Source organism: Dermacentor variabilis, chromosome 7 (genome assembly GCF_050947875.1).
Source record: "Dermacentor variabilis isolate Ectoservices chromosome 7, ASM5094787v1, whole genome shotgun sequence".
NCBI classification, from domain to species: Eukaryota; Metazoa; Arthropoda; class Arachnida; order Ixodida; family Ixodidae; genus Dermacentor; species Dermacentor variabilis.
In genome coordinates this window covers 20391489-20405513 of record NC_134574.1, presented here as the reverse complement: position 1 = coordinate 20405513, position 14025 = coordinate 20391489, and the positions used below count along the sequence as shown (strand labels likewise).

The window sequence follows — 14025 nt, the reverse complement described above, 5'->3', positions numbered from 1 at the left end:
GCGGTCTGCTATACGTGCCGCATCGCCGTCGGGTGCGACGATGAGTCCACTGACGCTCTGCGTTCAGCGCGTCGTAGGCGCCAAAGTCAGAAGTGGAGACGTCAACGTTAATATGCAAAAATTGGAGGACGCCTAAGCTTCGCCTTCAAGAGTGGAACGCGATAGTGTTATCGCACCGCGTTCGCACGGCCCACTCATTCGCCCGCCATGCTTTTGAGTCACACAAAGGCGAAAGGCGTGCCTGAGCAACGGAACGAGCCAAAGAACTCAGTGTCTCGGAGGAAGAAACAATCTAGGCGAGCCAAACGTCGTGATTGGCACGGACAGCCGGGCCGCGACGCGCCATGAAGGCGGACGCGATCATGGGGCTGACGCCTCGATTGAATCGTCCTCTAGACGCGGGCGAGTGGCGCGTCAGCTGTGGGGGCAGTACCGTAGATTGCGAGGAGGGGGTCTTCCGTGTTTGCCGCAAGATGTCTCTGCGTGCGCGCCAAGCGCAGAAGAAATGTAGCGGAAACGTACTTGGCTACGCGTTTAACTGCGACTTGTGTAATTTACATGCTCATAATTACCGATATACACCGCAGTATAACTTTCTACGGCAAGTTTCTAAGGCAACACCACCTTCACTAGAGGCGGTTTTGTCCCGCTTTAAAGCATCAAACTCAGAAGAAGACGGCGTTCCGAACGGTCGCTTTTCTCATGTTCTCCGCTTCAAAGGATTTATCGGCCCCTGGCCGAGGTGCTGCTCAGGCTTCAGCCAGCAGCAATGACTACCGTGTTGTGTTACCCCGTCTTCCTACCGGTAAGCTGGTTGTGGACTCCGTTTTCCTGCATGCTGACTTAAGTGGTCGACCGTACAGAGCCCAAGACTTCAGAGACGCCCTTCGGAACGTTATTGACCTGAAGGAAATAAGTTCTATCGGACAATTTCAGATGTCGCACGTGTGGATGGTGACGTGCAAATCAGGGATGACAAAATCAAAGCTAGTCGCATGCGGGGAATTATCCGTAAAAGGTAGACGCTGCGTCGTCATTGATCCTGAGCCCACGGAAGTTAAAATGAAGCTTTTGTGGCTTCCTGAGCGTTTGGAAGATGACAACATTCGAGATGCGCTCCAGGCTTACGGGAAAGTCAAGTCTATATCAGCAGAAAGCTGGAGAGTATCGGAGATGGAACAAATGCGTACGCTAAATCGGGACGTGGTGTTGACTCTTGCCGATGGAGTGAGCGTGGGGGACGTTCCACATCTACTACCTGTTTGTGGAGTGCAGAGTCTCGTATTAATTCCAGGCCGGCCCCCACTTTGTCTGCGCTGTAACAAGGTGGGGCACATTCGTCGAAACTGCCGAACCCCACTTTGTGAAACCTGCCGGCGCTTTGGTCACACAGCTGAAGAATGTGTCGTAACATACGCCGATAAGTTACGACACAGAACAAAGCCTCCGGATGAAAGCTTGCAAGAACACCTAATGGACATTACGGAGGTTCTTGACGCGACGGGAGACGTTCCCTCTTCCGCGGAGACCCGCTGTGTCAGTAAGGCCCCTCTGCCTGTTAAAGACAGTCACAATGGCATCGCAGAACTGCCCGTGAAAAAAGAAAGTAGCGAAGAGAACAATGACCAACCGAAGCAACAACCCAAAGGAGCACCCGCTACCACGGAGCCAGCGGCTGCCCAGCAAGCGAATGGAGGAGCCGGAGATGACTCATCTGATGCACCCAAGCATCTCGATACGTGCGCTGAGCCGGCAGAGGACAGACGAAGTAACGCGGATACTTCAGTTCCGAAGCGCCGTGCGACTAACAGATCGGAATCAAGCACAGACAGCGAGACGACCAGTACCACAAGGAAAGCACGTCGCCGCAAAACATCGAAACACTCAGCAAAGTGCCGACGATCACGGTCCAGAAGGCCAGGTGGGGTTTCGGAGGGAGCCTCACCGTTGCCCTCTAGGACCGATCACATAGATCATTAGGTCCAAATAGTCGGTAGTCACCATGGCCCTGTCCCAGGAACTTCTATTCGCAACCTTGAACGTACGAGGCCTTAGGTCTTTGCAGAAACAGCCGCAGCTTCGCCGGCTTTTGTCTAGGAAGCGCCTCGACTTCGTCGCCGTGCAGGAGACGAAGATTGGGAGTGACGACGAGACAGAAAGGGCTTTGCGACCTTTTCTGTCTGAGTATAATGTTTGCGTTTCACACGCTCTTGGTTTATCCGCGGGCTGTTTCCTGTTTCTGAAAAAGAGCCTACTTTATTCAGCTTTTAGTTATCATGTCGACACTGAAGGTCGATATATATGTTGTGATTTTGTGTTGCAGGGTGTGCCATGGCGCATAGTCAATGTCTATGCATTTAATGGCGCTGCAAAACGAACTCTTTTATTGGATACTGTGTCTAGTCTATTGGACTGTGATCGCTGCATTGTTTTAATGGGAGATTTCAATTGTGTATGTGATCCGAACGATCGAAGCGGCATTAACACTCAGCGGGACAGGAGTGGTGAAGTGTTGTCTAACATAATAGAAAATGCAGGGCTCGTTGATATAGGAGTGTCGGGACAGGGAGCTCGCTCTTATACAAGAATTCAAGGTCATTCCTACGCCCGCCTTGATCGGATTTATGTTTCTTCATCACTCCTCTCTCGAGGACTATCCTGCATTACTATCCCCGTTTCATTCTCTGATCATTGTATGGTTATCGCAAACATTGGTGAAAAATTTGTAACTAATTTCCGACCACAGTGGGCACTCTGGAAGCTTAACTCTGAGCTCCTAAATGATCAGGAATTTATTATTCGCGTGCGCATGGCTCTAACCAATTCTCTTTCTAGTGACTTGCCATTATTTGCTGCTTGGGAACTCTTTAAACAAGAGGTTTGTACAGTGGCTATAGAAATTGGATCGGTGAAATCATTCTATAGAAAGAATGAAGAAAAAACGCTTCTTAAGAGCCTATGTAGCCTTTATGAGATTCAATGCGAAATGCCAGGCACTTACATAGTTGACATAGAAAACATTAAATGTGAGTTACAAAAGTATGACGCACTACGTTACAGAGGTGCGCGAATTCGATCTCGAAACAGGCGTGCTCTGCAATCTGAGCAAGCAACACGTCAAGCTTTACTTGACGAGCGACGTCACGGTATTTCCAAAGTAATTCCGGAAATATACTCCGAAGGTAGTCTTGTAACAAATACTAATGACATAATTTCTCAGTTCGAAACTTTCTACACTATGTTGTTTAGTGGCCCTCCGGACGATCACGATGCAAGAGTTTAAGAGAGTTTTGTATCTCTTGTCAAACCATTACAGGATGATGACTGTGCAGTCATCAGTGGTAGCCTTACGATTCAAGAAATTGAGCTAGCTATTGATCAGCTCCCTTTGTCGAAAACACCCGGCCCCGATGGACTTTCAAGTGATTTTTACAAAGCTTTCAAATCAATTATCAGCCCCATATTATTGGATATTTTTATTTCAAGTTTAGAGGTTGATGCCCTTCCGCAGTCTTTTTGCAAGACCCACACAGTTTTAATTCCCAAAAGTTCAGATAAAGAGAAACTGCGTTCTGTTGAAGGCTATCGACCAATCACATTGTCTAACGTGGATTAAAAAATTTTTGCCAAAGTTCTATCTAATAGATTGCAATTTGCGATGTCAATTCTAATTGGTTCCCATCAGACATGTGCAATCAGGGGCCGATCAATTCAAAACAACATACATATCGCCCGTACCCTTCTTCAATACTGTTATGGTTCCACTGAGCAGCTTGCAATGCTCCAGGTAGACCTTGCTAAAGCTTTTGATCGTGTCAGTCACTCCTATTTATTTTCTCTTCTGGAGCATGTCAATGTTGGCTCCATTGTGCTTAAAGGCGTTAGGCTTTGCTACACCTGTTGTACTACTCGTTTAGTTATTAATGGCCAACTCTCCGAACCCATTTCTATTTGCTCATCAGTAAAACAAGGATGCCCGATGTCCCCACTACTATTCGCCCTTTACCTGGAACCGCTATGCTTAAGCGTAATTCAGTCGAGTAACATCCATGGCTTCAAAATACTGGGTAATGAAGTTAGTCTTAGCTTATGCAGACGATCTAGCATTCTTCTGCACGGATAAGTCCAGTGTTGAAAAAGTAGTATCGAAAATACAAGAATTTGGCAGCGTATCAGGAGCGCGAATGAATTCCTCAAAAAGTTTAGGCTTATGGTTTGGCTCATGGTGCTATACACCAGAACAGTTTGCAGGCGTTAAGTGGACTGATGTCCCGCGAAAGTATCTTGGCGTGCCGCTAGACGCATATAAATTAAGCGCACACTATTGGAAAGAACGGGTTTCGGCCCTGCAAAGTTACGCTCAGACATTCGTTCCACAACGACTTTCTATTTTTGGGAAAGCCGAAGCCTGCAATAAGTTCTTGGCAACAAAAATTTTCTATGTATTGCAAGTTATCCATTGTGTTAGGCTATACATCCAGCGCTTTCACCGTATCTTTGCAACCTTCGTATGGTCTTCAACTTTTGAGGCCATGAGGCGAGACAATATTTTTAGGCCTGTTAGTGGAGGTGGGCTGGGCTTAGTACATCTTTATGTGCGGCAAATAGTGTCTCGTTTCTTCTTTTTTCGCGATACTTCCCATCCTGTAATTCGTTCATACATGCAAGTCACACTTGTTAATGCGTTACCTGATTTAGTTGTTTCTTCAAGCTTTTCTTCGCGCTTATAGTTGTGGGGGTTCATGCAAGAAGTTTACTTGGCGGTTCGTTTCCTGACAGTTCGGTTTTCCACTGAATACTTGTATTCTGTGTCCCGCAAAACGTTGTACAAAGACTTACTATCCATGCTATTTCCGCCTCCAATTTACCGATTAATATACATTAAATTGCCAGGCCACGATGTGCTAAAGCGAGTTCGCAAAATGTATTTATCCCCTTGCTGCAAAACATTCTTTTATAAAGTTCATAGTGAAAACATACCGGTTAAAACATGGCTACAAAAAAAGGGTATCTTTGTCTCTTCTGTTAACTGTCGCCTTTGTGATGTACCAGAGACAATTGAACATTGTTTTATTAGCTGCACCGACGCCATCCTATTTTGGGATGTCCTCCAACGGACTTTAAAGAAAGACTTTGAGATTAACGCTCATACTGTGCGATACCTGCTGCCAACCTGTGATAATAGTGCACCTTTCGATATGTTTTTTGTCATGGGAATGCACAGTTTGTGGAAAACGCGAATGATGGACCGAAACGCCGAAACGGTTGTACCTACAAGGGCAAATTTCATCCAAACGACACTACACCTAAAGCAGGTTTATGATGGACTCGGTGTACAACCGGACTGGTACCCTATTTTGGTGAGGTGCTTATCCTTGCCACCCTTCTAAAGTGACACGAACGTTTCCACTCACAGTATGAACGCTGCCTTTTCTGTGTGTGATTGTCATTGTGCCCTCCATTCTCTGACTATGCAGAACTGGTGAACGTCTGGTTGAATGCAACTATAATAAATACCATGAAAGAAAGAAAAAAAAACTCATGGCTGAGTGGTAGCGTCTGCATCTCACACTCCGGAGACCCTTGTTCGATTCCCACCCAACCCATCTTGCAAGTTGTTTTTATTTATGAATTGCCTTCCGGGATTTTTCGCTCACGGCCGCCGACGCCGACGACACTGGCTTTTTTGCGACACGATCTCCTTAACGCTATCGCGTTAAAATCTAGCTTGACCTGCGCAGCGAAATTCAGTAGGCGGAGCGTTGTGGGCACGCCCCACTCCACCGTAGCCTTCGCAGTATAAGGCCCTTAAAGAGCACAAGCCCCGTGGAGGACGTGCTCGACTGCCAATCTCTCCGCTTCTGCTGAACGCATTGAAGTACTTTTTCTGGCAATGTGGTTCTGACATAGCATACTTCAATTGGATTTCTCCACTTCGATAAAAAATGATTCAGGGCCCATTTAAGCTACGTGGGTCACCATATATTCTTCACACCTGTCCTGACTGGATGAATATTGCGAACTTATGATAAAAATTAGTTGCGGTGGATGTGATAATAATATCTGAGGCAATGTTAGCTGGTTTCAGAAAACACATCACAAAGGTGCATGGTACAATCAAATATTTAAAGAATGACTTTTAGGTCTTTGGAATACATTAATCTATTCAGCGCAATTTCTAAAGCGCTAAAACTTGGCTCCCTACGCAATTTCATGCGCATTTCTATGGAACGTGTGACTGCATATTTATAGCAGCTATATTTAGGAGCCATATCTAGAGGAATTTACAAGGCATTCTGTGAACAACCTCCGACTCCTTATCTATATGGAGGCGAAATGCGAGAACGCCCATGTGTCTTACATTGGGTGCACGTACAAGGTTCTACCCGCCGTGGTTGCTCAGTGGCTATGGTGTTGGGCTGCTGAGCACGAGGTCGCGGGATCGAATCCCGGCCACGGCGGCCTCATTTCGATGGGGGCGAAATGCGAAAACACCCGTGTGCTTAGATTTAGGTGCACGTTAAAGAACCCCAGGTGGTCAAAATTTCCGGAGTCCTCCACTACGGCGTGCCTCATAATCAGGAAGTGGTTTTGGCACGTAAAACCCCAAATATTATTATTATTACAAGGTTCTCACGTGGTCGAAATTTACGGAGTGCGCCATTACAGCTGCCTCATAACTACATCGTGGCTCTAGCGCGTAAATTGCACAGGACACGTTTTCTGGGCTTTTTGATATACAATTCGCCCATGCTCACCAACGATTGCAGGAGAAGTCTTCGGGCTCTACAGGCTATTGAAGCTCCAGCACTCAGAGTTTCTCTTGGACTGCATCAACAGTGGTGACTAGTGCAATCGCCCAGGACCAACCAATACCAACATCCATTGCGGTGGAAGTGCTGAGAGGGCACATTCGGCACTTAATCTGAGCCAGTTTGCATGATCTTGCAACGCCACCGTCGTTTAAAAGGTCATAGGCATCATGTTGTGTTACCACTTCAGATGATTACACCCGCAATACATCAGGCTTAGCCCCTGCAACTAAGCTATCGAGTCTTCCACAGTGTTTCGCTCCACCTGCAGTGCAGCTCGCCATACCAGGAATCAGAAAAATCATCACATGTTCTTAAAAGAACGATCTCTACTCCTTTTGCGAGAGAGGTTAAGCCGACCACATACATATTTATACTGATGGATAAGCAATTCTCCAGTGTTCCTCTGGAACCACGGCTTTCACAGTGAGAGCCACGGCCATCAGTTTCAAGACTTGTCACCCAAAGACATCGACGCCAGCCAAACTTGCATCTCTTCGCGCGGCACTTTGTCTCGTCAGCCAAGAAGAACCTCGAAGATGGTCAAAATTCAGTGACTCGAAGGCAGCACTGCAGTATTTGTTAGCAGTCCTGCGGTGTGGACCACACTAACAACCGGTATTCTAGATTACGCACCTAAGACATGCTTTGGCTGAGAAAGGACACCGCGTGACTTTTCAGCGACTTCCAAGCCGCTGTGGCATCATAGGTAACGAAAGCTCTGATAAGGCTGCTCGGTCGGCTGTTCAAGGCAGCAAAGATGAGCCGATACCGTTATCAAGGACAGATGCCGCTACAAAACTTGAATACTTATACGGGGTATCACGTTCTCCATGTGGAATACATTAGGTTTTCAGGGCAACCGGCTACAGCCCCCAGACTGTTCCCTCCGCCTTCGCATCCAAGGTGACCTCGTCTGACGCGAGACTGCCGTGCCATCTCAAACATGGCTAGGAGTGGCTTTTACGAAGTCATTTGCTTTCCGATTGGATGGGCTCACGACGCCTCGTGTGATGACTGTGGTAGTGAGGAGACTCTTCAACGCGTTCTCTATGGCTCTCTTTAGTGACAATTTACAGAGACAATCGCTCGTAATTGCGACAGCGCGCTTTGACAAAAGACTTTCAACAAAGGAAATAATTTTAGAATGCCGACATCACAAACCATCGCAGTGGAAGGCGACGAGGGCACTGTTTCAGTTTTTAAGAACAGCAGACCAGGACAAGCGGCTGTAGCCTGAACTGATGTTTATACTGCTACTGGTGTTACTATACTGGACGAGGATAGTGTGCGGTGATAGTGACCGACTGCGGCTGGGTATCTGTGCTCCCTTTCTTTCTCTCTCTGTACTTTCCTATGATTTAACCTCCCCCTCTTCTCTTTCCACAGCCTAGTGTAGCATACCGAATATTCCCCTCTGGGTAACCTCCCTGGCTTCCCCCTTTTCCCTGTCTCTCTCTCTAGCCGATAATACCCCACACTCAGCAATTAAAACTTTCTACCCGTTCTCAGTTTTCATTTTAAGAGGAAGGCTCCTTTGCCTACTTTACTGGGTTTCGCGTGTCTAGCTCTTGAGGGCTGTGTGCTGTTGAATCGGTCACTATCTCGGTGAATATATCTGTGGATATACGCACGAAGTTTATATGTAATTGCATGCGAAGTATGCAGATAATAACTACATAAATATTATATTGATGCGAAAGCTGTTGAGCGAAAAAACGGCGCCTAACTTCCCACTGTCTGCGACGCCACGTCATGAGCGCACCCGCGCGCTCATGGAGAGCTCGAAGGACCACTCAGCGGCCGTGACTTCGATAGCAGTGCTTTCGCATTCCCAACTCATAAGAAGTGCTTAGGTGTCCTCGGATTTTTTAACTTACTACACAAATCCTGAGCATATTGTCACGTGGTAGTGGCGTTTAAGAAGGCAGCAAAACTGTGATTAACGAAACGAGCGTTTTATTGGGCAAACATGCGCCCTCAAAAACAGGCTACACTCAAAGAACAACGGTAGCGGCGAATACGATCGGCGGTCGTCGAATTCTGATCGACGGGTGAAGCGCGTCGCCTTTTATACATCAATCGTCTAATGTTCCAGACTAATGGCTGGGACCCGCGCGCCTTCCACAAAGTTCTACATTATTCGCGTCGTGCACACATGCAATTAGATTACACAAGGTTCGGTCACAGACAGTGGATGTAACCATCGATAACATTCCAGAAACTTCCGACACATGCAAGCGCGTCCTGCGCTGTCCGATAACATTTGTTAGGCGGTGAAACGTGTCGCCCGATGAAGACAAGTACACGCGTCAATATACTGCCCGCTCAGAGACATCTCTTAAGCACACCAATCTGTGAACGTTATGGACAGTTATATGTACCGGATTCTTGGAATTATTTTCTTTGACTTAGCCACTCAATATGTGCCCATGGGGGTATGCCCTTTGCTGGCCAGTCTTACAGAATAATGTCCCACTACGATTCCAACATAAAATTTTATTCTAACATCAAACCGATTGCTTAATATAATTATGGAATATATTGTCTGTTCGCTTGGATATATATCGTACTACACTGCTCATACGTCTCCCACTGAGCATCCACCTGTATCGGTGTTTGCGTTTCGGCATAGCTTCTTAACGTAGTGCATAAACATATAAAGTGCTGGACAAAAAAGTTTGCGGTGGCGGATAAACACAAACATTCCACGAGATTACTCGTGGCCAAAGATAAAACTAAACGAACGTATACTAATCACCGCTCACCATTTTATAAAACTTCTTTGCACATAAATACCAACATACGTATTGGATCTGCCTATATTTCTTGAAAAATCTTGATTCATTCCACTCTGTGAAGGTGGTATACGAGCGAAGCTTATTAGCACACGACAAGGAGGTGACACATAATTTTGAGTAAAGGTACGAATTCACTCATTTTTTGATCGGTGATCATTTTTTTCACTCGCAACTGCAATCACATTCTTTGATAATGTCAAATCGACGCACCTACGCCACGCGGTGGTAAGTTGGGCCGGATCGGTGTGCCATCGCAGGGGATGTCTGCAACACGAAACGCGCAAGCCTCTCCTTCAGCGGTACCGACACATCCACATTGAAATCACCGACTACTACTACATGGGTAGTGTCATCACCGCTAATACACGCAAAGTGAGTAGACATGAACCTTACGGGACTATGAGTCACTGCAACTTCTGCTTGCTTACGGGGATGTGAGCGATTGATCATGATAGTTTTCGTTCACGGACAACAAAAATGAGCGAAACCCTAACCATATACAGCTTCGCTGTAAAATCTTGTGCTTAATTCTTGCTGTTTCTAAACTATCTGGGACATTATCCCTTTAGGTGTTGTCTACAAATGTTACAAATCATCAATGTATCACTTTTCTGCAACGCTGGTGTCCTTGGCAGCATATAATAGTCTGGATTTCATGGCGTTTATAGCAAGCATAAAATAAAAATATCGCATACTACATCGCTGAACGTTGAAATAAAGTCCAACGTTTAGCGAAAAATTCAAGCACAATTTAAGTATGATGAGGACGAGATTGGAAGTAAAGTTTAATTTGAAGTAAACCCACTCAAGTTCCCCATTCTTGTCACACAATTTTATCATAACCGGCTATAGCATGGGATCGGTGACTATCGAAAATGACTTTTAATATTTTATTTCAAAGAAGAGTGCATTTGCGAGGATTTGAGATCGTCCCATTTTCCCTCCACACTTCATCTCTAAACGATGTGATCACGTCCTTGAAATGCGCTGTCGTACTGATGTCTACCGTAATTCATTTTTTCCGCATGTTTCCGCACACTGGAATAGGCTTCCCAGGAGCATTGGTGAATGTAAAACGTGTTCAGAGTTTCTGTCTTTATTGTCACGCAGTCTGTCGTAGTATATTATCCCGTTTTCTTTATATCATTTGGCTGGCATTGCACTTCATGCTATAGTGTACCCTTTCCATTTCTGTCTTGCAAATTTGCACAGCATTTCACTGAAGACCGTTTTGCCGTCGAGATGACTTATCGATGTTACGTATTTTGTTACTTTTACCACCTGTGCTCTGCTGTATCAAGTTTTTGTCACATGTTCATTTTCTTCAATTTGTCCCCCCCCCCTGCAATAATGCCCTTGTGGCGCTGCAGGTACTTGTATAAATAAATAAATAAAATAAAATAGGCACTTTAAACACGCTTCAGGCAAAGATGTTCATGACATTTTGTCACTCCCTGCATTGTGTATTGCAAGTATTCACTCTTTGACTCGTCAGCGCACCTTTCCTTTAGTAGTCCCCAATGTCAGAAAGCGTAGTTGGCGTCACTGCGTATGGCGCTTTATTGAGGCTCGCCAAAAGAGTCGTCGACCTACCTGCTGGCAAGTCGGCCTGGAGAGCCATGCCTCAGAGTGGTTATAAAGGCGTCAAGGGACAGTCTCTGCTTGCACTGCGTGTCTCCGTTGATCTGATGCAATTACTGCAGACGTTGCAGATTATAGCGGAATAATGTTGGGTTAGTCTTAGTTGTAACGCAGCAACCTTCTTGAATTTTATTTGAGAAAATTTTCAAGTGAATTAGGTACATTAGCAGCACTTCATAAATACAGTAAATTCCCTTGTAAACTCACAGTTACCACATACATCGAATCTGTATGAGAAATATACAAATTTATCGAAATACTAACATTTACGAATTGTTAGTATAGTATCGCAGACAATTATTCCGCTGGTATGCTATGGTTGAGGATTGAGCGAGTTGGTATTGCATTCTAAAACTGGTTCAGCGCAACATAGAATGTAAAGCTGTACCAGTTTTAGTCCGCTAGTATCTGCTATCTATATCTCAACCATTCTTTTGAAACTAACAAAAATATTCGCCAATATAGGCGACTACCTGTCCGACTCCGCTGAAGTATTCCTGAAACTTCATGGATATTTTAATTGCGGCATCCGAAACATCAGGACTATAACGACGACATGTTCAAGTCTTTACACAGGTGGTGTGTTTTCGACAAGTAAAAGAAGAGATTTGTAAGACGCCAGTGAAAGGTTTTGTAAGTTTTGCTTGAAATGTTGTTGAAGCGCCCAAACCCCCTCAGCACGTTTCTTTCTCTTACTGCGGGAACACTAACTACATCGCCTCTCTCAATATGTGAAGCGAGGCGATGACTAACACCGCTGACGGCCGAATCTGTAAAAGCAACATTATAGTGGCCTACTCGTCCGACGAACGCGCACCCATCGGAGAGGCCCTCGCGACTCGAGGCCTCTCAGCTGGACACGAACCGCGATTCCCGAGCACGCGTGCACTCGGCCAGAATTGCGCAGTGCTCGTGCACGCGGGACGATACAATGAAAGCTATGCGTCCTAATGCTTTCTGCCTAATTTTCGGGTACCTGTTTCATGTTACTGTACAATCGGAAGGTACGTCTAAAAGGGCCTGCCGGGGAATTTATAGACAGAACGACAGGCCGAATATGGCGTCGGGACTGTTGTAGCGCTGATAACGCTATCTTTCGGGGCGGTATCTTGCGAAAGCACATAAGACACCATGGCCAAAGTTCGCAACGTCATGGAGAGAGACAGAGAGACAAAAGGGAAGGAAAGACAGGGACTTTAGCCAGTGTAAATACCGGCTGGCTACCCTGTGCTGGGGAAAGGGGTAATGGGAATAAAAGCAGAAAGAAGAGAAAAAAAAATCCACACAGTAACGCGATGTTACGCGAAACAATAGTCAAAGGTGTTCGCACAATTCACAGGTCCTTAAGAACTTGAGCAAAGCCCTTAAGGCCTTGAGTGCCGAAACCCGTCTTGACCAGTGTCCTAGAACTTTCTCTTCTGTGAAAATTCGATTGTCCGGTTTTTCGAGCACGGTCACGAGCACTTTTCTTTCCACATTGTAACGTGGACAGTCACAGAGGAGGTGTGCGATCGTCTCTTCGCAGCCGCAGGTGTCGCAAGCAGGGCTGTCGGCCATTCCAATGCGGAAGGAATAGGAGTTTGTGAATGGCACGCCGAGCAATAGACGGCACAGACGTGTTGCTTCCGCTCGTGGCAACCCTGGTGGAAGACGCAGTTGCAAACTTGGGTCCAATCTGTGAAGACGTGTGTTCCTGAATTCACTGGTGTTCCACAGAGTTGGTGTAAGCTCGCGTGCGAGGGAGCGAAGACTTGTGGCTGCATCTGTTCTTGACAGCGATATGAGTATAATCTGGGCACCATCATGGGCCGACCGGGCAGCGTCATCCGCACTGTCATTTCCCGAAATTCCGCAGTGACCCGGTATCCACTGGTAGATAATGTTGTGTCCCTTGTCGATTGCGTAATGGTGGAGTAGTCGGATGTCTGCGAATAATTGCACATTTGGCCCGTGGTTGAAAGGGGACAGCACACACTGGAGAGCTGCCTTTGAATCACAAAAGATGGACCGTGAATTCGGTGATTTGGGACCAATAAACTCCAGAGCTGCACGGATAGCTGCGAGTTCAGCAGCCGTCGATTATGTAACGTCAGACGTCGCGGAGAAATCGTGTACAACTCTGCGCAAAAGAAAAGGCTTATCATGCTTTACGGAAACATTTCTCCTTGAGGAATCGAGCCAAAGCACTATGTTTATTTAGGTAGACACGGCCAACTCTCGTTTCATCTGCGCTAGCACGCAATTAAAAACTAGAGCGCAGGAAATTTTTAATAATGATCAGCAGATAAATATCGCTAGTGTAGGCAATGGCTGTATTAAATTTAGTTTAGTTCTCAATTTCTAAATTAGTTTAACTTTCGTTTAGGTTCAAATTTAGTTAGACGTGCTGTCTGATGCCTTTGTAGAGGCCACGACAATGAGTTCTTTTTTGGAACGTGTTGGTGTTGTGTCCAATGACCATGTGACATATCATTTTGTCCTCATTTCCATGCGCGACAAATGATCAGCTGGTCTGTGTTCCGTAGCTCTGCGCAACAGTATGTGCCCTGATCTGGGTACATCACGCCTGCCAAGTTGATAATTCGTGTGTCTGTGCTATTGTATACTTTTGTGGGGTGTGTGTGTGTGCGTGCGTGTGTGTGTGTGTGTGTGTGTGTGTGTGTGTGTGTGTGTGTGTGTGTGTGTGTGTGTGTGTGTGTGTGTGTGTGTGTGTGTGTGTGTGTGTGTGTGTGTGTGTGTGTGTGTGTGTGTGTGTGTGTGTGTGTGTGTGT

The 14025-nt window shown here is 46.1% G+C and overlaps 2 protein-coding genes across 8 annotated transcripts in view; one reads left to right on the top strand and one right to left on the bottom strand.

Moving 5' to 3' along the window:
- The window catches only part of LOC142587361 (Kv channel-interacting protein 4-like), a 323816-nt gene that overhangs the window by 156854 nt on the left and 152937 nt on the right, over positions 1-14025 (bottom strand). The window lies entirely within an intron of this gene.
- LOC142588057 (uncharacterized) lies at positions 703-6850 on the top strand. Its single transcript, XM_075699498.1, has 2 exons — positions 703-1768; positions 6771-6850. The coding sequence occupies exons 1-2, from the start codon at positions 703-705 to the stop codon at positions 6848-6850; spliced, it is 1146 nt and encodes a 381-aa protein (XP_075555613.1).

Excerpts from the sequence above, each read along its gene's own strand:
- LOC142588057 (XM_075699498.1), top strand. The coding sequence starts at position 703 with ATGTTCTCCGCTTCAAAGGATTTATCGGCCCCTGGCCGAGGTGCTGCT. Across the intron at positions 1,769-6,770 it reads GCCGGCAGAGGACAGACGAA|GAGAAGTCTTCGGGCTCTAC; the intron begins GTAACGCGGATA and ends CAACGATTGCAG.